Source organism: Abramis brama, assembly GCF_963993115.1.
Source record: "Abramis brama genome assembly, chromosome: 22".
Classification (NCBI taxonomy): Eukaryota; Metazoa; Chordata; class Actinopteri; order Cypriniformes; family Leuciscidae; genus Abramis; species Abramis brama.
This window is the reverse complement of record NC_139984.1, coordinates 5,517,826-5,540,924: the sequence shown is the minus strand read 5'-3', so window position 1 is coordinate 5,540,924 and position 23,099 is coordinate 5,517,826. Positions and strand designations below refer to the sequence as shown.

Genomic DNA, 23,099 nt, shown 5'->3' with positions numbered 1-23,099 from the left:
TTCTTGCGTTGTTTTTGCCTCTTCATGATGACTCGCTTAATTTAGTCCTAATTTGTAAGTCGCTTTGGATAAAAGCGTCTGCTAAATGACTAAATGTAAATGTAAATGTAATACTGTATGATAAATGTTCACATTAAACCATATGAATTTTTGGTTGAATTTCATGTGATCTCAGCTTGAGAGACGGGGAGACGGGGAGTTGGGGAAGAGGGGGAGAGATGTGTTCTGAGGTGAGACTTTGCGTCTCAAATGATGCAACTTCATGTTATGACTTCTGATGTTAACTTCACAAGAGTGAGTTCAAATGTTAATTTCGTTTCTCTCAGAGAGTAGCTCTCTCCTCCAGTTCTTCCAGTTTTTCCAGTCTTACAGACCTGTGCCAGCCTAAATCTTACAATTGTGTGTGTGTGCTTGTGGTAGAGTATTTTTAGTTTTCAGTGCACGCTGAGAAGAGCTTCATACCCCTTGTTCACAATAACCTACTAATACACAGGTGAGAATGCATTTATAACAGTATTTTGTGGTATTTGGTATCATGATAGTGTTAGTAATGTCGCTGGTTGGAAGTTTTTTTTTTTTTTTTTAATTGCTTAAGTTACGCATATTCAGTTCATATTGGTATGTAATTTGAGTTTTAATTGTGAATGCAGTTTGAGTAAACTGTGTAATTTTAAAAGCACACTATGCAAGATTTGTACCTTAATATAACAGCTTTGAAATAATTTCGATGGTAAACGAACTCGTAGTAGGGCGAATCATCCCGATAGCAAAGCAGGGGGAGGGGACGCCGCTGGCAAAACCAGCAATGCAGGTTTGAGAGGTGGCGCCAGGGACGGACTGGGGCTAAAAAACAGCCCTGGACTTTCTCCCAAATAGGCCCATCCGCCTCTAGCCGTGTGCGACAGAAACTAGCCAGGATGTCCTGTCCTGATACTATGTCACAATACTGTTGCCAAGGTATTCACATCAAGTAACATCTCAAAACCAATGATGATAATTGGCCTCAGCCTTCAAATAAAAACAAAAAAAGTAAAATGCCATAAAATACAAATAATGAAGTGTCACTGGCTACAGAAACCCCAAATTACACAAACTTGTAATTATAAAACATAGTTTCTATATACCAGGGGTCTTCCAACCTTTTTGTGTGCGAGGGCTACCTCAAGGGATAAAATAATCTAGAAGGGATTTTTGTTTGTTATACTCAAAAAATATTTATTATACATATAACATGGTGGTGCTTTTTTATTCCTGAAAAAATATCAAAGTATTGATTTTTTTGTTAATTTTCTATAAACCTATTGTATGTGTTATCAAAAACAGTAGCCCAAACATTTAGTATAAATATAAATGCAAAAATAAATAAATAAACTGCCATAACTTCTAAACAAAAACATTAGCCTCCCAGCTGGCATTTTAACGTAGAGTCAGCGTTGAATCAACGTCAGGTGTCAGTGTTGGATAACCGTTGGATTTTGTTTAGATTTTGCAAATCTAATCAACGTTGAAATAGCAACGTCATTCCAACGTCAATATAATCAACGTTGAAATAGAAACGTCATTCCAACGTCAATATAATCAACGTTGAAATAGAAACATCATTCCAACGTCAATATAATCAACGTTGAAATAGAAACGTCATTCCAACGTCAATATAATCAACGTTGAAATAGAAACGTCATTCCAACGTCAATATAATCAACGTTGAAATAGAAACGTCATTCCAACGTCAATATAATCAACGTTGAAATAGAAACGTCATTCCAACGTCAATATAATCAACGTTGAAATAGAAACGTCATTCCAACGTCAATCTAATCAACGTTGAAATAGCAATGTCATTCCAACGTCAATCTAATCAACGTTGAAATAGCAATGTCATTCCAACGTCAATCTAATCAACGTTGAAATAGCAACGTCATTCCAACGTCAATATAATCAACGTTGAAATAGAAACGTCATTCCAACGTCAATCTAATCAACGTTGAAATAGCAATGTCATTCCAACGTCACGTTTCTCAACATAGGTGAATTCGCCAACGTTGAATCAATATTGATTTTAGTTTAGATTTTGCAAATCTAATCAACGTTGAAATAGCAATGTCATTCCAATGTCACGTTTCTCAACATAGGTGAATTCGCCAACGTTGAATCAATATTGATTTTAGTTTAGATTTTGCAAATCTAATCAACGTTGAAATAGCAATGTCATTACAACGTCAATCTAATCAACGTTGAACAGTCAGCTAGGAAGAAGCCAATTGGTCAAAGCAAGACCAGGAAGAAGATTAATAAAGACATTTCACTGACGTAAGAAACATGCTTTATTGCATGGCTGCAAGTGTGCCAACATTTCACACAACATCATTTTACACGTGTCGAACTTTAACCTTTAGAAAAACGGCCCAAACATTGGGCAACATTGAACACGGCTGGTTAAATCTTCCCTTCTTGTTACTTCTTTCTGCCACCGCCACCTATCCTCTCTGGTGCATATTTCAAGTATTTGGCCATGTATTCGTCTGCTTTTGTTGTAGTTGTATCAAATGAGCTCAAGACAGCGTCTGATGAGGGGGGGGGGGAAACAGATCAGTATTAGCAAACGTTAACCTCTCAAATTAAAATATTTTGCAAATATCAACTTTTGTGGAATTGCCAATGTTTCAAGTATATTAGTATTGATCAATGTGCAAGGTCATTGATAATCATGTGCTTGGGCAAGCAACAAAAGGCAGTTGGTAGTAACCAGTGCTGCCGGTAGAGAAGTTAGTCTAGAGCCCAGAATGGAGTACTGTATATAATATTAGACCATGCTCTGTAGAGTTCTCCAACTAAAATGATTTCTTCATTTCTTATGAATTATTATTCTGCTTACTATATTCAATTATTTAAAACACTGTTACAAAACTACTATGTTAAAGCAAACTCACCACAGATTATCTTGTAGAGACGGGTCTTCATGAAGGCAACCTTCCCACTTCTTCCTCTGAGGCTCATTATGGCCATCATTTTATTTGTCATAGTTCTGCCATGGTTAAACAGATTTATATTAGAATATTATATTGCAATCAAGTTCATTATGAAAATGTAGCAGAGAGTGAGTAAGTGGGTGTGTGGGGGGAGTGCATGACAGTATATGACAGGGAACATCACTGTAAACTAATGCAAAAAAGGAACATAAAGTTACTTACGCAGCCATTGACTTCTTCACATGGTCTGCAGCATCAACGCCTCCCAACATCTTCAGTTGTTTACTCGGAAAAGAACAAGAAACAAGAAATTAAAATTATAACCAGAAAATGTGGTCAGAGTCAGACCTCCACAAAGCAGGCACATGATGAGGACGAGGAGTTTGTAGTGGTCACCAAAGTGAACAAGCCAATTGTCATAATGAAACTTTGCCAGCACTTTACAAGATTAATTATTTAAAACTTACCAGTTCTACTCCCTCATTCTTGTCCTCCAAGTGATTCTCTAAAGCTTCAAGCTCTTCTTTAGTGTTTGCCGGCTTCACTTCATAACTTGTTCCAGCAGAGCTCTTTTCCCGCTGTCTTCCCGTATAGTATTTTCCTATAAAATATCCCGAAAAATGAAAATTTCAACATTCATCTTTCTGTTGCTATCCCTCTGCTGACAGCAAAAATTCGTACTACAAAACTGCAGCATTAACTATGCGAGTTGTGAAGCTAGGTCTAACGTGACTTTGCTTACAGATTGGCATGAAATCGTGCTCTCACAACAACCACGCTGTTATCTTAAAAAGGCCAATATCACGCTAAGGTTGACTTCAAGTAAGCAAAACGATGCTTTGAAAACATCTGTTTCGCTGAAAGGGCAAGGGGGTAGAAACAGGACAACAGTGCAGAGACTGACAGGTCCGATGGAAGGGCTAACATTAATGTTATGAGAGTAAGGTATTAAAATACGGGATATTTTACAGGAAAATTTGTCCACATACTGGTCCCTGGTTTCCCCATTTAACGTATCCCGGTAAATTCCACATCCTTTTCGGGATTCTAGCATCTTTTTTCTTTCTTTTCTTCTCCCTACTCTGTTTCTCCTCGTTCGACTTGCTGTATGTTTACATTCGCGAGGCCATCAACATGGCCGCCACGCCAAGTATGACGTCACGACGCCCATATGTGACAGAGTCAGGCACACACAACATTTATTTAGGAATTTTCTAGTTATAAAATGTGACTTCAAAAACTTTGCTTACCGTTTGAGATGTTACCACCAAATTCATTCCGAACCCGTCCAGGTCAGAATCTGCCTGACGATGACAACACAGACCCACTTCGCGCATGAGCAATCGGGTGTTGTCTGGAACCGTCAGAGCCAATAGAATCACAGTTGTGTGATGGACAACCGCCGTCCTCCAATCAAGCTCTTGTGTTGAACGATATTCCAAAATGATCAATCAGACTGGAGTTGCTCTCAAAGTACGCCAGGAGATGTAGAAAGCGTCTCAATTCTCTTTTGGCTGATGTGTATTTATTTTTATTTTTTATTCCTTATGAAAACATGAATTGTATCTAAATGATGTATTACAAGATCAATTTCTTTTTTCGGCAAATTGTAACAAATGTGTTATGCAATAAAAAAAAAGAAAAATAAAAGATGTAACGTTAGAAAGCGCTTTTATCACGACTCAACAAACGTTTAATTCAGAGTTGATCTTTCAACGTTGTATCATTATTCATGTATCAACACTTTTTCAACAGTTAATTGATCAGCATTGTTTGGATGTTGGAACAACGTTATTTTTCTATTGATATATTTCAACAAAATGTTTAAAAGTCATGGTTGTAAAAAAAATAATGTTGATTTGAAGTACAACTAAAAAAATTTTTTTTATTTCTATGTTGAATCCGTAGTGAGTTAACAACACCACTTCAACCATTTAGTGTTCAACGTTGTTTTGACGTTGAATTAATGTTACTTAACAAACGTTTAATTCAGAGTTGATCTTTCAACGTTGTATCATTATTCATGCATCAACACTTTTTCAACAGTTAATTGATCAGCATTGTTTGGATGTTGGAACAACGTTATTTTTCTATTGATATATTTCAACAAAATGTTTAAAAGTCATGGTTGTAAAAAAATAATGTTGATTTGACGTACAACTAAAAAAATTATTTTTATTTCTATGTTGAATCCGTAGTGAGTTAACAACACCACTTCAACCATTTAGTGTTCAACGTTGTTTTGACGTTGAATTAATGTTACTTAACAAACGTTTAATTCAGAGTTGATCTTTCAACGTTGTATCATTATTCATGCATCAACACTTTTTCAACAGTTAATTGATCAGCATTGTTTGGATGTTGGAACAACGTTATTTTTCTACTGATATATTTCAACAAAATGTTTAAAAGTCATGGTTGTAAAAATAATGTTGATTTGACGTACAACTCAAATTTTATTTATATTTCTATGTTGAATCCACAGTGAGTTAACAACACCATTTCAACCATTTGGTGTTTAACATTGTTTTGACGTTGAATTAATGTTTTTCCATAAACTGACATTATTTCAACCACATTTAAACGTTTAAGGTCAGTCGAATGCCAGCTGGGCTACTGCATTACATTTAATACATTTATACTATATTAATATAACAGCATTTTTAATATGAACATATACAGGCACATTTCTGCAAAAAAGTTTGTTTTACTACAGTTAATTCATAAGTTGTGGAGTGAAATGTCTTTTTTGTTCTTGCAACAATGTTTCGCCTGTTTTTTGCGTCAATATGTTGAGAATATCAGCGCTGTTTCATCTGGCTTTTAACAAGCTTAAATCACATAGTCATCTGTGGGTAACGGGTTTATAATAGAGATAGAGAATTCTGCGCTGAATTGAATTGCTTCTCAGTGGATCGCGCAGATAATGTTCGCGTGATCGAGATCAGCCCGCACAGCTGCTTTGGCCGCGATCGCTGTTTTTTGGGCCGAGCTGATAATGCTCTGCGCTGCTCAGATCAAACAAGTTTTGTTCCGCTTTTTGAGCGTTTGTCATTTGATGTTTCTCATACGCAACGCAAATGACAGCGTATAATCAAAGAGAGTTGGAAAATGCAAATGTTTAGTTGCACCGGCACGAAAAAAGGTCGCAAAATGATACAAATTTAGTCTAACCTTAGGCCCCGTCCACACTACTGCGTTTTAGTTTAGAAACGGAGAATTAAAACGAACGATCTCCGTCCACACCAGCGTTTCAGCTGCGTATTAGAATTGATCTCCGTCCTGAAAACGCGGATCACGTGACCATTCACTAACACTGGGCATGCGCGTGCCGGTGTAAACACAACTTCATTGATAAAATTATCCCACCATGAGCTGGTTCTTCCCGGGTTAACCCAAAACCGACGCTCCATGTACGGTCGATACCGCCGCTGCACATGGGAATTGTCACAGATCGCTCGAATAATAGCTTGCCTCCGGCGCATGTAGGCAGTTATAGCATTGTAAAATGCAGAATTTACTTGCACAACAGCTGTTAGCAAAGATATACGCCATGACTGATGACACCCAATCATAGAGCCGAGCGTGAGCCTCTACTACGTCATCGTTTCTAAAGTCCTCCGTTTTGACCCGTCCAGACTAAAACGCCCTCCGGAGATTCAAAACGAAAAACGGGTCGGCAGCGTTTCTAAACTTCTCCGTCTCCGTTTTTGCCGTTTTAGTGTGGACGGGAGGTGCAAACGTAGCAAAAGGTCTCTGTTTTTAAACGAAAACGCAGTAGGCCTAGTGTGGACGGGGCCTAAGTCTGGAGCCCCGAATTACAGTGGATCGCTATTGGCCACTTGGGGCTATTAATATGTGTTTAGCGGGCAACTCACAGGCACCACGTTGGAGACCACTGCTATATACTATAACTTAACTATTCAAATATAATGTAAGCCAATGTAAGTGATCATATTAGTGCCCTTGCTGTTGGCTGTTCATATTGCTTTATTACACTTTTTTTTGTGCCGACGGCCCTCGGTTGGACGGCCGTTCTGGACTTTTCCAGAACGCACAGATTAGGCTTGTTTGAGATGAGCAAAATCTGCGCAGAACCGATCACCGGTGATCACCGCGAGATGCATGCCGGTTAGAAATGTGTCCGAGTGCGGTCCGACTTGCTCTGATGTCATGCTGACGTATGTCAAAAAACTCTCGCGATCGCAAGGCGGACGTGTCGGATTCTGCAGTCGAGCGCAGTTGCTCTCCACCGACTGCGCTGATCAAAAGCATGATGGGAAACGACTTGTTGACGACACAGCTTATTGCTCATTGGTTTAAACAACCGTGATGAATTGTTCTCTTTTAAAAATTTTGATTTTAAAACTCTGATCTCATGTTTTTATGTGTATAAATTATGTGTTAGTATTCCCAAACTCTCTGACAGTGTGATCTATGGGTTATTTGATTGTTGTCATAGGCCTATTTATAAAAAATATATATAAAACATGTCTGTAATTAAAGTAAAAATGATTTATAAACACATATTTGGTATGTAATTAAATGGGTGTCTTGTTCATTATAATTATTTTCATATAAAAGCAACAGAACTTAAATTACATCCAGTTTATTAGCAACACTGTGCACGAGCGTAAATCCCGTGAATCCCGCGATATCCATCTTTGATCTCACAGGTGTCTGATCCACTGCGAGAAGAGAGAACTGTCCGTCTTGCCTGCGCTTTTTTCACTCCTCCCCTCACTGCAGCTGCCTACTCTCACATACATTTCAGGTGAGGCAAGGCGCATCTCAAACAAGCCTATTGTCAGTCCGTCCCTGGGTGGTGCCCCGCCAAATCTCACGAGAATCACGACTTGCTTTACGGCACGACGTCACATACATCAACAACATATGAAGCAGCCTCTATGGAAGACACTAGCATGCGTTTCAGACGTGAATCATGGCAGAGTCGACGAAGAAATCACGATCGGAAGAGTCAAGGAAAAGAAAACGAGAAAGTGAGACACAAGAGGCCCACTCGGTCAGGCTTTCACTCGTTGGCGAGAGCTAAAAAGCAGCAAAGGATGCAACAGCGATGCAGGCCTGGCGTTCTTGTTGATGGACTAGTAAGTAAATCTCTTATTTATAAACTTGCTTGCGTTCTATGTTGTATGTTGTTGCGCTTGCTTTGTTGTATGTCATTTTTTACGAAGTTGTTCATTAATCCATTGTTGATAATAAGACCAGTCCACTAATTACCACATATGTCTAGCTAGCTATCGATTAGCAGAGCTGTCAGCAGACTTGATAACAAACATTCGTTTCTCTTAAGTTACATGTTTTATTGCCCAGCTTGCCTCACAAGCAAGTTTACAAGCTGAACTGGTGTTGTGATGTGTATTTATCACGTAGTCCTTTGTCTGGTTCAGGTTTCGTATGGCATGCGTACTGTGCTTATGCAAACTTTAGCTGGCATATTTGTATGAAAACGTGAAACATTACCTCGTCAATAGACACCTTCAGAGTCTATCTGTGCCTGTTCGATGTCCGACGCTTCCATCCTACTGAACAGGTACCGGTATACAGGGGGGAGGGGATCAGGTCGTGAGTGGAGAGACGGCTCTGCGTGAGTGGTATTTACGACAGTAACGTTAAATACAAGTACTCCAAAGCGACTCTAGGGGTCGCTGTTTGACAAAAACGGAAAACTGCATAGTGTGCCTTTAATGTGGATTTTTATTGCTCTACTCTTAAGGTTACAAATATTGTGTGCTTCTCTAAATCTTTCAGTAGTATCAACCAATCGCAATTCTAGCTTTCTTAGCTGGAAGGACTTTACCGTAAATATTCTTTTTGTAACTAGAGGGGCTTTAAATCCAAGCTTTAGGTGTGAAATGCCTTTTAATTGATCCATATAATGCAGTTAAATGTGGATTTGGTGGCGTAGTTTCCTCCGTGGTAAAGGTAAAGCGCTTACCTTGGCCTTTGAAACTGGGAGTGGTCGTGTCCGTTGGTCTGAATCAGCGGCATTGAGCTGCTCGAACCATAGATATCATATAAAGGCTAGATGTCTTAAGGCGGAGTCACTTCCGGCATCACCGGGGGCCATCTTAACACAGGGAAGCTGTGAATTAAGGTGAGTGATCAGCACGCACACAAATCCTCTTATCTCGCTGAAATCTTGATGGATTTACAAACGGTTTGGTTTCTTACAAACGTTATTAACGTGGCTATAATTCCGAAGGCTTGAACATGTATGTTATACTTATTCATATGTATGCAGTGTCATAGCTACATCTCTGACATTTATAACAAACCAAACCGTTTGAAAATCGGTAGAAAATTGAGCAAGTTATGGTTATTTAAAAGTACATGCACCATGTTACGAGTGAGCGAGCACACTGTGGTAAGATGGCCGCCGTGTGCGGACGTCGACCTCCATTGGCCAGCAGCGCGCACGAGACATCTAGCCTTTTTATGATATCTATGGCTCAAACTTCCTGCATGACCACTTCCTTTGTCTCAAATCGCTTGGTTTCAACCCTGCGCCTTTGTGCCACCTACTGGACAGTCGTCACCCGTTACTCAAGCATCATCGCCATCTATAAGAGAAACTAAAGGATTGCAGTATTTTAACGATTTCACTTTTCTTTTTTTGTACAGCTATGGATAAGGAAATCACTGCCCTTGTCATTGATAACGGCTCCGGTATGACCACAGCCGGTTTTGCTGGAGATGATGATCCTCGTGCTGTTTTCCCTTCCATTGTTGGCCGACCCTGGCATCCGGTATATATAGTCATTATATTTTCATTGGGGCATTAGTCTCTTATTAAAATGTTAGAAATTGTATGTGAACTGTCATATGCATAAATGTAGGATTAAAAACAAAAGCAGCATTATAATGGTAAACATTTCAAGTTAAATTTATATTGTATGGATTTTTTTTTCAAAGCAGCTTCACTGTAATGACAGGAGTTTTGCATAATTCGATTATAATTTTACTTCAATTTCAGCTGTAAAGCAGCTCTACAGATGGTAGTGTCATTAAGCTCAAATTAACTCAGTGGCGTTAATGTTGCAAAGTCCTTAAGTTATGACGCCTTAAAAAGCAGCTCTACAGAGTACAAGTGTCATTATCTAACTATAACAAAGACTTTAACAGTTTTTTAAACGCGTATAGTTTAAACCTTAAGTATCCTATTGAGCGCGGTATCGTGACCAACTGGGATGATATGGAGAAGATCTGGCACCACACTTTCTACAATGAGCTGCATGTTGCCCCTGAGGAGTACCCTGTCCTTCTTACAGAGGCTCCCCTCAATCCCGAAGCCAAGAGGGAGAAGATGACACAGGTGTGTTTTTGTGACTTATTCATATGACCCCTACTATTTGGATTCTCCCATGAACTCTGTTACGAGGAACTCTGTTTTCTTTCTTGCATGGTAGCTTTTCTAACACTTCTTACTAGCATTGTCCTAAGTGTGAACCGTATCAGCATGGTGTGCCAGGGAGGTTTTCTGCCCAGTATTGCTTCCTTAACCATGTATTGGTTTGGATTTGGAAGTGTTTAAAGGGGATTCTTTTTATTAAACTCTAACTTTGCTCTTTCCTACAGATCATGTTTGAGACCTTCAACACCCCTGCCATGTTTGTGGCCATCCAGGCTGTGCTCTCCCTGTATGCTTCTGGTCGAAAGTCTGGTGTCACGATGGACTCTGGTGATGGTGTTACCCACATCGTGCCCATCTATGAGGGTTATGCTCTTCCCCATGCCATCCTGCGTCAGGATCTGGCTGGTCGTGACCTGACAGACTACCTGAAGGACATCCTAATTGGGCGTGGCTACAGGTTCACCACCACGGCCGAGAGAGAAATTGTCCGTGGCATCAAGGAGAAGCTGTGCTATGTGGCCCTGGACTTCGAGCAGGAGATGAGAACCGCTGCCTCATCTTCCTCCCTGGAGCAAAGCTACGAGCTGCCTGACGGGCAGGTCATCACCATTGGCAATGAGCGTTTCCGTTGCCCTGAGGCTCTCTTCCAGCCATCCTTCCTGGGTGAGTCTCACACTGTGCATTAAAATGGGTTGTGCGTTAACAATCCCTGTTTCAACTGGTTTACTATGATGACTAACTTGTTTTCTTTATGCAGGTATAGAATCTTGCGGTATCCACGAGACTACCTTCAACTCCATCATGAAGTGTGACGTAGGCATCCATAAGGACCTGTATGCCAACACAGTGCTGTCTGGAGGTTCCACCATGTACCCTGGCATTGCTGACCGTATGCAGAAGGAGATCACCTCCCTTGCTCCTTCCACCATTAAGATCAAAGTGATGCACCTTAAATGCATGCAAAGATGAGACTTAAAAGTTAAGTTTGCTTGCAATGGTTAAGGATGAGATAACATCTCTTTTCTCTTGTAGATCATTGCTTCCCCTGAGCGCAAATACTTCGCTTGGATCGGTGGCTCCATCTTGGCCTCCCTGTCCACCTTCCAGAATATGTGGATCAGCAAGCAGGAGTACAATGAGTTCGGCCCATCCATCATCCACAGGAATTCTCTTTACACTGACAAGTAAACCCAAATAAAACGTGCACATGTAAAACCACACAGTGTCTACTGTCTTCAGTATATTGCTCTGATTTAAAACTGACTGAAATGACTTGTTTTTTTTGGGTCTGACTTCAACCTGTGTTTTTTTTTAAATACAATAGCCATTGGATTTGCAGTTAAATTTCACATTCATTTCTTTTAAGGTCATGATTTAGGTCATGAAAAGTAACCATATCAGATTATTCTTTAAATTCAAGTCGCTTTACAGTTTTAGACTGGTTTGCAGTCTTAACATTAACCCCTGGTTTCAGACAAGATTTAGGCCTAGTTCTGGACTAAAATGAATGTTTGAGCAGTTTTAATAAAGCAACTTGCACTGACATCTGTCTCAATGCAGACCAGTAACGTCTAAGGCACATTTATAAAAAGTATTTGAATGCTCTAATTGAACTAAGGCCTAATCCTAGCTTAATCTAAACTCTACCTGTGAAACCAGGCGAGGCCTAAATGTTTACAAAGGATTTATTCTTTTTTTTTTTTTTTTTAGCAAAACTTAACTAACTTTTTACATTAGAAGTCACATTAGAAGTCAAACATACAGGGAATGTCATGACTTTTTCAATAAGGTATTGGACATACAGTTACGGACAATGAAATCTGAATTGAGAGCACTTATTTTTCATTTTCTCTCATGTTGGATAACTATGGAAGTAAAATAATGCCAAATGTTTTTGAAACAAAAAAGCCTGTTGAATTGCACTACTTGAAAAAAATACGCATTGCATTAACCATGCTTGCATTTTAATGCATTGTATTTTTAGGGCTTGCATTTTTATGGGCTGAAATTCAACATGGTTGAATATTTAAGCTGTGAATATTTCAATTAAAAACATTTCAAACACATTTTCATTATTAAATATTCAATAATCCATATTCACCTTTCATATTTCACTTCCAAAATATTCAAACTGTTTAAAAATACAACCTATAATATTCAACAGGCATTTTTCGGTCCATTTTATTTCGCTTTGCAAATTCGCTTCCACAAATTCAGTGGTTCAAATTCGACAGTAAATTCAAAATTGACATCCAGGAACTGCAGGAAAAGCAGTAGATTTCCGAGCATACTCTCCATCTGCTGTTAGTCGATCTCACCAGCAGGTGGTGCAAAAGCGCGTGTTGTTGACGAAGACGAGCAACAGTTAGAGCAAGCCATTCATTCATAAAACTCATTTACAGCAATGTAAGTGTATTTGTGATTATTATGACGGCGGTTTTATGTTAAATTCAGTGTCTTCACGGTTACTTTTCCTGTGTAGCCTACCTATCTTTCTCTACCGTGAACGAGATTATAATGTCATTCCCCGAAGCGGATGTACAGATCCAATGTTAAATTTTTGAGGTTGACATATATTTCTCTTGGTTGTTTAGTTGCCTTAACTTTATATTGTGGCAATGTGCTGCATGCAAGCTATTAGGGTTTCCCTCAATACTTCAGGATTCCCCTGCTGGACATATAAAACGCTTAGCTTAGCTTAATGGACTAATTACAGTGATATAAAAGACCAAACTTACAGGCAAGCAGATCAGAATAACGCGCAAAGCTTAAAGTGTAAATTGCAGGTTACATTTTTCACGAAGATAATGCAATGTGCTTATTAAACATAAAGATAAGAACCGCCCACCATTGTTTTGTATGTTTTTTATACCAAAATGCTGAATATAATATGAAAAGTTGGTACTTTTTACAGTGGTTTTAAGCACTCCCTCTCCCTTCCACTAGGCTGGGCGTGACGTCATAAGAGGGACTCCAAGCCTAGAGTTACCGTTAGTCTACGGCAAGTAGGCTAACTTTAGCAGTTATATTGGAGACCTAGCTAGCAAAAGTGGTTAACTATTGTGTTTGTGCGGGATGTACGAATACATCAAAATTCACCTCCACGGCGTTCAGAGTTTGCTTGCTCGGCACTCTGTGGTTTTTGTTCATCTTTCGCTAACTGGACCCCGCCGCAGAAATACACTTGCCTTCCCGAGGGCTGCGCTCATCCGCCTTGAGCTCGGTCCGTCCAAACCGGCTTTTCTCGGCTTAATCCAGTTAAAGGCGCGTATCTCGCGACAGCTCTGTGTCGTGGAGTTGCGTTTTAGCACTGACAATATCGCGTTCTGTCAGCAGATGCCGGCAAAGCGCCATTGTGCCTGTGCAGTGTGTGCATCTCTACAGCTCTGATTAGGACTACTGACACCATGTAAGTAAATAATGTCTTCAGTCGTTGTCCCTCCTTGCTATTCTACATGACGGCAAGATTTTAAAAAGACTTTGGCTTGTTCCCTAATGTTATCAGTCTCCCAGTCGTTCTCCATAGTCAAGCCACAAACAGTAGGAATCTAGCAGAGTATTCTCTTGGTCGGCGTTACGTCACAAATCATGTGACCTGCGTAGCAACAAGCTGCCGCCATGTTTGAAGGGTAAAACAAACCGAAGGCAAAGCCCGAGGCAAATCAAAAAGGTATCTATTCACAGAAGTTTTGCTGTGGATTATGTCAGTTATGGATACTAACGGACTACTTTGTATTAATGATGAATGATATCTGTGTATGCGAATGTATGTCAGTGGTGAGAAGTGAATGTAATAAAACACTCATGTAAAGCGCTTTGTGACTAGCTACATGTCTGTGAAAGGCGCTATATGAATACAGATCTTCTTCTTTTATTACAGAATGTCTTATCAGTATATAGACAGTCTCCTAGCGCCTGCATTGACCAGGTACCACAGAAAGCTGTCGCTTGTAGGTTTACAATCTTGTCCCTATCGGCATCCAGCAGAGTCCTGGGAGAACAACCCAAAGGCATGGCCCAGGCTTGAGTATCCAGACATATACAATTACCTCATCAAGTCCTCTGGTATGAACACCATGTGTACATACGATGTGTCCTACACTTGCAGTCATGTTTAAATACCCATCAAGAATCGATTACATTAACTATGTTCATTCAAAAGCATTGTGGTAATGAGCTCAGTCTGTCAGTGGTGTGTGAACTAACACCTCTTCCAATTGCCTGGAGCCATTTCTCTCTCCTTTCTGGCTCAGTTGCCTCGCTAGGAATCAAATAAAAGGCCAGGTCACTCCTTTTTACGCTGTTGTTGGTGCAACCAACAACACAACAGTTTTTCGGCATGATTTGCAACCAAATGAAAAGAGCTCGGTGCTCGTTTGTCTTCCGCTTCGTGTTGCTTAATGGCGGGCGCTTGTTTTGTTTTACCCTTCGCCGCATTGCTATGCGTGCGCAGTGCATTATGGGAGTACAAGTCCCGGATGTCCGACCTCGAGAATGGGTTGCTACTCCCTCTTATGACGTCATCACCCAGTTACGGTAAAAAATATGCTAGCTTTGAAGAAACCCCAATAAATGTTATTTTAACGCATTCATCAACATCTCTAAAGTGTATATGACTTTGGTATACACGTTTCTAACTTCGATAGCATTTGAATAGAACGACTTACAGTCATAAAACCGACTGTAAAGTGTTCATGTAGTGTCAGGCATAATGCGCACCCTTTGGATTTTTGATATTTATTCAAATAAATATAAGTTTGCTATTGAAGTTAGAAACGTGTTTGCCAATGTTGTATGCAACTTTAGAGACGGTCCCTAAATGTGGGAATGTCCAATGTCAAGCAAATTTTACATTTAGTCATTCTGTGTGTTTACATAGCTGTTTTAAAAATGGCAGGTGCTGGTGTTTTGCGTGCGTTCGGTTAGCGTACACTAACGTCACGAGTAGTTCCTATAGTGCTGGTTTAGACCCTACTCTGAAGTAGGAGCTAAATTAGTTCTTTCAAATGGAGTTCCTAGAACTAAAATCGTTCCTAGTCGGCGTGTTCGCACCGCAGGAACATCCGGGTACTTTAGCCAATAGTTCTAGGAACTGTAAAAAGGTTCCTCCGGTCGGAAAGCGGCTATAGATTTAAAGCTACAATATAGTCGCTAACTTCTTACAATAACAAAGGCGTAGGTTGATGACGCATAAGCATTAAGCTTCTTTATGGATGTGAATTATGGATCTTGTCATCAAGCTGATGGATCTAATAATGTTTATGGATGAGTGAATAAGGACAATTAATTCTACCGAACTATCCGCAAGTGCTTTATTACTACTCACACAGGTCAGTTTATTAGACTAATCACACTTCACGCAGCGCTGTTTCACTTGATTAAACAGTTACACTATCACACTAAACTGCATTTGAGTGTGTTGAATGTTATTCTGTGTGTTAGTTTGTTGGCTGTATGAGACTAGCCGTAAGCTTGATCAACATTAGAATAACATACAGATCATATTCTAACATTTCATCATGTTGAACTATATAACATTAATTCGTTTAATGTACATTTGCTCACCTGGCAACACTCTTGACAGAGACGCCACTCGCGTCTCTGTCAAGTCGAAGTTAGTCGCGGAAGTGGAGCTCTTAGCATCTCGTAAACGCTACACTGATATTGATCCTCGTTTTAGTTCTCCTTTTGTCCCAAAGTCTGCTTGCAATGGTCCATAATGTTTGAATAAAATAACAACAGCATGAGCGTGCCGCTAGGCGTAAGCCAGTTGTCCACGTCTGTCGCCATGGTTACTATGGCAGTACGAGCGGAAACCGAGGGTAACGCGGATATGACGCCATTGACTGGCGACTCCCTCACACGTCCCGGTTCCTTTGGTTAAAATCGCAATTTTCTAACAATTTACAAATAGTTGGAAACTTTTGGGATATTGTAAGTAATCAACTAAACAAAATATATAACACTGGCCTAGGGGTTTTTGGATATTTTACTGTAAAAATCTTACTTAGTTCACCTTTAAGTGACTAATCAAAGTTTAACCTGATTAAAAAAAATGCATCATTATGCATTAACATGAGGAGAGTCTCTGCATGAAATGCTGTTCTTCATGTGAGTCACCAGTAAACTCTATTTTTGTCGTATCCTGTTTCCTTATCTTCCTTCATTGGCTAAACGTTACACCTCTCAGTGATCAGTTCTTGAAAGAATGATGTTTTTCTTATAGTGTGAAGAACATTTTAAGAATCTAAAGAACCTTTCATGGAATGGAAAGGTTCCATGGATGTGAAAAGTTCTTCATGGAACCATCGATTCCAACAAAGAACTTTTATTTTAAGAGGGAGAAAGACGGCTAAGTTGGGTTTGGAATTGAGCTATTTTAGAATGCCTTGATAGGAATCATTAACCGTAAACAAAGCATTCAGTGTACCAATAAGATTGTGCAGATCCCAAAACTTATGTGTCATTATCTGGATTCCTAACATAGTTAAACTAATAAGATCCTCCACTGAATGTGCCTGAGGTGTGTTACTGTGACGGAATAAAATGAGAAAGGATCGGCCTCTCCCTTACATACACTCACTGGCATTTGTGTTTGTGTGTGTTTCCATAGAGTCTGTCCTCCGCCTTGTTTACTTGAGAGTTTGTACACTTTCATCAGGCTCATCCTCACTTCATCATCACACCGTTCACTGCCACAGTGTCTGTTTATAGCGAGGATGCTGGAAAGGTTAAGAGGGCCATGAAGGGAACGTCAAACCAGGCTGGACAGCTCCAATAAAATCAGCTTGTTCTCAAAACAGCCGTCTATCTCTCTGTTATCAGACATCTGGTGTACATGCAGATTTCCAGCAGGGAAAGTCTTTCACAGCCACTTTAGGACCCCATTTGCAAATCCCCACACTCGCTAAGCTAGTTACAGTGTATTTACTACACAGATTTAAACTAAACACTACAATTTCCACTGTTTTTTTATGCTGTTTGGGCTTCTGTGATGCTCATGAAAAGAGAATAGTGTTACTCAGTCAAGGGTCATGTAGTACAGGCTGCTAAAGTACAACACAGCCTCACAGTGAACTTTCACACACTTTTTCACCTTTAAGTTAAGGTGAATGCCTGCAGAAAGATGCCTGCCAAACAAGCTGACAAAACCGCGCTTTAAGAGAGGAAGTGGCTGCAAAACAAGTAGGCTACATGAAGTATGCAAGGGTGGAAACACCGAGACAGAGATATTTCAAGAATCTGATGTTTCAAGGAATGTGCTTTAGCTGTGGTGTGTAACGTCAGCAGCAATAGACCTCAGGCCCTGTTTACACCTGGTGTTAAGAGTGTTTTGGTCGATCTGATCACACGTAGATGTGGGAGACACATTCCTGTTTACAACTGGTGTTTTAATCGTCTCTTTTGTCCACTTTCATCCACTTCTGTCCTGATTTCTTCGAGCGGAGGGTCTATGGCGGGTAAATGTTTGCGCTTTTTCAGATCTTTTGATCTAATGGATAAAATAAGCTCATGTAATTTACATATGAAGACGACCGGAGACGACGGGAAACATACGGAGAGCATCAGCTTTAGTTCCTGCTCTGACAGACACAAGACCAGCCGAACGCTGTGAGTGTGTGTTAGAGATCAGGAATGGTGAGAGAACATTGTGCTTGATATGTTTTTCATCTTCAAACCAAACTTGAGTCTCCAGCCGACAGTTTAAACCCCGTCTGTCTAGAGCTCTTCTCATAATGTTACGCATTAGTTCAGGAGACGGAGAGAAGACGGTCTTTAAGGTCTGTTTGAACACATTCGACCACATGAGCGTTTACACTGAAGCAATCGGGTCTAATGTGTTTTCAACCTCTGGAAGTGGACAAGCTCAAAACATTTTACACCCCGTTTACACCTGTGTTTAGAGTCGTGCACTTGTGATCCGATCGACCGAAACACATCTTACAGTTTTTCTCAATTGCTAAAACACTAAAACCCATTGGCTGAACAAAGTTCTCAGTTGCCTGAACTCATTTAGCTAATTGTGCAGTCTGTTGTCAATACCTTAAACCATTTCACATGGTAAAACACAATTTGCGGATCTCACTTCGACTTTTCAGCAAAACTCTAAACACATTCTCATTCTCAAAACACATTCTGCACTGTAATGCACGTCATCCATACTGGTAAAGACAAGTGGCAACAATCAAATACAAATAGAGAACACATGTCATTGATTGAACACAACCACTCAAAACTGATTTAACATTTTTCAAATGATGTGACACAACCAATATAAGCCACTTTAGAGAGAAAACAGGTTGTTGAAGGTGAGAAGGGGAAAGTCTGAGAATGGATAGAAGAAACAATGTGAGAGGACGAGGACGAGTGCATATGCGAGGTGGGCGACGAGGAGGAAGAGGAGTAGGAGGGCAAGAAAGAGGAAGAGGGGGAGGAGGGCAAGAAAGGAGGAGGGACAATATTTCTTGTGATATCGACGAAGTGCTCTGGCCTGGCCTGACCCAGCCCAAAGACAAGAAGAAGCACACTGATCACATCTTTACTCATTTGATTTTTGTCCCTTTTAGTATTGTATATTGTAGTACAGTGCATTGTAGGCTGTATACTGTACAATGAACAAATTGTATGGCCTAAACATTGTTAACAGTATCATTTGTTTGCTCAATAGATTTCAATTGACTGATTGCAGGTTCATATCAACAAAGAACAAGAATTACAGTATCACAGAGACAAGGACACGTTTGTGAGATGCATAATGTAAAAATGGAGGAGGAGGAAGAACAAAAATAAAATTGCAAAGAGCAAAGCAGAGTAGTAATTTCTGATCAATTTTGAGCTACTATGATAGAACATGTTTTCGTTCATCAAAAGACAATGACGGAAACATATGAAATTTGTTTTGAGATTAAAAATGTACTTCTCCCCGAGAACTATATGTTTCGAACAATGTGTTTTCTATTTTTTGATGTATTGTTTACTATTTTTTGGTGTATTGTTTACTGACTGCTTGATAGTGTATATCATTTTGATCACTTTGTTTAGGATTTGAGAGCAGTGTTTGATTTTGAACACAGGTAAAACTGTTTTGAGGCGAAAGTTTCATTTTGCAAGAGGAGTCAGAGGTTTTGTAAATAGTGCTTGAAGATGAGGTTTTGTGTTTAATGTTTTCAAAAAATGGAGCAAGGTTTCAGAAAGTGTGTTTTAGCAATTGAGAAAAACTGTAATACCAGCTGTAAACAGAGCCTCATTCAGGCTGTGAAGGACAGAATACAGTGCGTTTAATGGATTGTACTGTTGTTTAACAACATACCAACTCTTGAACTGATGAAAGACTGATGAAGCATCTTTCAGTGGACAAAAACTCCATGAATCAGTTTTAAAACGTGAGTTGTGAAAATAACATGATCTAGGATCTTCATAGCAGTGCGGGAACCTCTACCCCTCACAGTCTCGTTTTCATCCGAGTTCAGTTCGATATGGCGTCTAACCTGAACAAGGTCTATGGCACCAGAATTGCAAAAATTGTTTCCAAACAGGTTTTCCAACCATTCCCTCCACCCCACCCCACCCCACCCCAGTCAGAAGTTGAGTCAGTATTGGTTGTATTGGTTGAGTCAGAAGCTGATGTTGCTTAAAGAAACACTGTGGGCAAAATTCTAAATTAAATAATTGGCTCCTTTTTAGTTCATGAGTGCAATTTGCACTCCACTAGACACTGAATGTTTGATTCTGGGCAACATTAAAGCATTCTTGGAAAAAAGTGCTCTTCTAAGTTAAAGGAAATCAAAATAAAGATCCGGTTACGTCTGCCATCTCGCATCACTGTTTCCTGGTCCATCGCTCAGATCGATCCCAAAAGTAAACGGTGCTAACATACACATATAATTTGGTATATATATAACAGGTAGCAAATGATTGATACTTAGATTTATTAATCATTATGTGTCAAGATTCAGATAGGGGAGACCCAGACACAGAATGAGTGAGGTAGTGATATTTATTAACAGAAGACAGTACAAGATAGGGTGAGGCAGGAACGGTCCAAAACGAAGGGTCAACGGGAAACTGTGACAGGACAGCTGTGGGGGACGGATGGATCCAACGCCAGAGGACAACAGGTCGAAGAACTGCGAAGACGTGACCAGGTGAAGACAGGGCAAGAACCATGAGGCAGAGATCTGATACTGGCTGCACACAGACCCTGAACCAGTCCGAGGTAGAAGGACCTCGCAGCACACGAGACAACACGAGATAACGCAAAACTAGAGCAAAATAAAAAGTGGCAAAACAAAATAAGAAAGTAAAGAAAACTGGAGCTATAAGGACAAATAAATTATATTGAATAACTGGAATTAGAAAACAAAGAAATAAAACAAGGCTGCAACCTTGAAGGGAAGGGAAGCTAAAAAGAAACTAAATAAAAGATTAGTTAACAAAAGCAAAAACAAGAGATAAACCAAAAATAAAGCTTGGGAGAACTGGAGAAAATAAATAAAAAATAGACTTAAAATCAGGAACAAAGAAAAAAATCTAACGAAACTAAATACAAAGCTAGTAGCCTACTGACTGACACACGTGTGTGTGTGTGTGTGTGTGTGTGTGTGTGTGTGTGTGTGTGTGTGTACTTGTACAACTATCTATGTGAGGACCAGTTTGAGTTTTAGACCAGTGGAGTGAGGACAAAGAGAGTAAAGTGAGGACATTTTGGCCGGTCCTCACTCTCTGAGAGCCTCTAAAGGCCTGTTTGAGGGTCAACACTTGGTTTTAGGGATCAGGTTATAATGAGGTTAAGGGTCGGTTTAGGGTCAGGGGTCGGGTTAGGCACTTAGTTGTGATAGGTAAGGTTAGGGTAAGCGGCTAGAGATTGCATTGTGTCAATGAATGTCCGCATAAAGGTAGATGTAAGAATGTGTGTGTGTGTGAGTGTGTGTGTGTGAGAGAGAGAGAGAGAGAGAGAGAGAGAGAGAGAGAGTGTGTGTGTGTGTCTGTGTGAGATTATGTGTGGGTGTGTATGTGTGAGAGTGTGAGTCTCTCTGAGTGTTTTTAGAGTATTGTGTGTGTGTGTGTGTGTGAGAGAGAGAGAGAGAGAGAGAGAGAGAGAGAGAGAGAGAGAGAGTGTGTGTGTGTCTGTGTGAGATTATGTGTGGGTGTGTATGTGTGAGAGTGTGAGTCTCTCTGAGTGTTTTAGAGTATTGTGTGTGTGTGTGTGTGTGAGAGAGAGAGAGAGAGAGAGTGTGTGTGTGTGTGTGTGTGTGTGTCTGTGTGAGATTATGTGTGGGTGTGTATGTGTGAGAGTGTGAGTCTCTCTGAGTGTTTTAGAGTGTCAATGAATGTCCGCATAAAGGTAGATGTAAGAATGTGTGTGTGTGTGTGTGTGTGAGAGAGAGAGAGAGAGAGAGAGAGTGTGTGTGTGTGTGTCTGTGTGAGATTATGTGTGGGTGTGTATGTGTGAGAGTGTGAGTCTCTCTGAGTGTTTTAGAGTATTGTGTGTGTGTGTGTGTGTGTGTGTGTGTGTGTGTGTGTGTGTGTGTGTGTGAGAGAGAGAGAGAGAGAGAGAGAGAGAGAGAGAGAGAGAGAGAGAGAGAGAGAGAGAGAGAGAGAGAGAGAGAGAGAGAGAGAGAGAGAGAGAGGGCATTTGTGATTGTGAAACATCAGTGATTGACAGGACACCTTGTTTAATATGTAATATCATGTCCCGAACCGAACACTGGGGCATGTTGTGCCCTGCCCGTGTGCTTTCACAGATTAAAGAACCGGCTGGAGGCTTTAAGTCTGTGTTTATTATTATTACAAAACTGTTTCAGCAGTTTTATCAAGGATCATGTCCATGTTTATTGTTATTATTTTATTAGTAATGACAACCTCGCCCAGGGTGTGTGAGTCCAGTCAGCAGGTGAACGGGGGGAGTTCACACACACACACACACTATAGGATCATCTCTATGACTGTGGAAATGGCTACATATGGTTATTATAATATGTGGCTGTGTGCACTTGCTTTTACTAAATGAAGAATCACTGAAATGACTGGCAACAACAACCGATGTCTGGTCACATTAATAAGAGCACATCTACAAATAGTATTTGATGTTGCAACATCTATTTCTATAACATAATTTGTGACCTTTATAGGCTATAAACTACTAAATCAAAAACAGCAATCCAAAAACACATATAGCTCTCTTATTTATTATATGTACAATCCTAAAATGCAATCAATCAAAAATGTTGTTAAATTGCCTGTTTAGCAGGCTGTGTAAACACCATGCAGAATTATCATATATCTGCTATAAGAGCAAATATGCAGATGAAAACCATCTGAATTACAGGGAACTACATTTGAGTTATTATCTGAAGATCCTGAAGCTTAAAAACTTCAGTCAACCATCAAACTCTGTATACCCGTAGTCCTCCACAGGCTGCGACATCACATCAGTGTTCAGACCGAATGTTGTGATTGGTTACTGGCGACACGTGGCAGTCTAAGCCCCGCCCCCACTGTGAGTGGGAATGGAGGAATGTGGAGAGGGAGGGGCAGGCAATATTTACAAACACAATTTAAAGAGACAGAGCTCACAAAACACGACCTCTGAGCCGCTGATCATATTACCTGCAGTACCAGAGTATATGCAGCTCATCCAAACAAAGCCCAGGGACAGCATGTTACAAACTGATGCCACTGGAAACCAGAAGGAACTACTGTGAAATCATATCACGTTATATCTTTAACCACAGATTGCTTGGCCTTTATTTCCA

The 23,099-nt window shown here is 40.1% G+C and overlaps 1 protein-coding gene and 1 long non-coding RNA gene across 4 annotated transcripts; one reads left to right on the top strand and one right to left on the bottom strand.

Moving 5' to 3' along the window:
* The first annotated feature begins 393 nt into the window (after window positions 1-393).
* LOC311073080 (actin, cytoplasmic 1-like) lies at window positions 394-11,563 on the top strand. The gene is made up of 5 exons (XM_084098515.1): window positions 394-493; window positions 7,744-8,077; window positions 9,615-10,305; window positions 10,569-11,007; window positions 11,102-11,563. Exons 3-5 carry the CDS (start codon window positions 10,186-10,188, stop codon window positions 11,311-11,313), a joined length of 771 nt encoding a protein of 256 aa, XP_083954641.1. The 5' UTR covers window positions 394-493; window positions 7,744-8,077; window positions 9,615-10,185; the 3' UTR covers window positions 11,314-11,563.
* On the bottom strand, window positions 2,307-4,355 carry LOC311073081. 3 transcript variants are annotated; one of them, XR_014604108.1, is made up of 5 exons: window positions 4,220-4,355; window positions 3,437-3,570; window positions 3,192-3,254; window positions 2,931-3,025; window positions 2,307-2,564 (listed from the first exon to the last, which is right to left on the bottom strand). It is a non-coding gene; the product is annotated as an uncharacterized lncRNA (long non-coding RNA). The 3 variants fall into 3 exon arrangements; XR_014604109.1 differs by lacking the exon at window positions 4,220-4,355 and adding an exon at window positions 3,939-4,105; XR_014604110.1 differs by lacking the exon at window positions 4,220-4,355 and adding an exon at window positions 3,959-4,100.
* Window positions 11,564-23,099: the final 11,536 nt, after the last annotated feature.

Coding starts and splice junctions, on each gene's coding strand:
- LOC311073080 (XM_084098515.1), top strand. CDS start 10,186: ATGGAGAAGATCTGGCACCACACTTTCTACAATGAGCTGCATGTTGCC. Junction 10,306..10,568: donor AGAGGGAGAAGATGACACAG/GTGTGTTTTTGT, acceptor TCTTTCCTACAG/ATCATGTTTGAGACCTTCAA. Junction 11,008..11,101: donor CTTCCAGCCATCCTTCCTGG/GTGAGTCTCACA, acceptor TTCTTTATGCAG/GTATAGAATCTTGCGGTATC.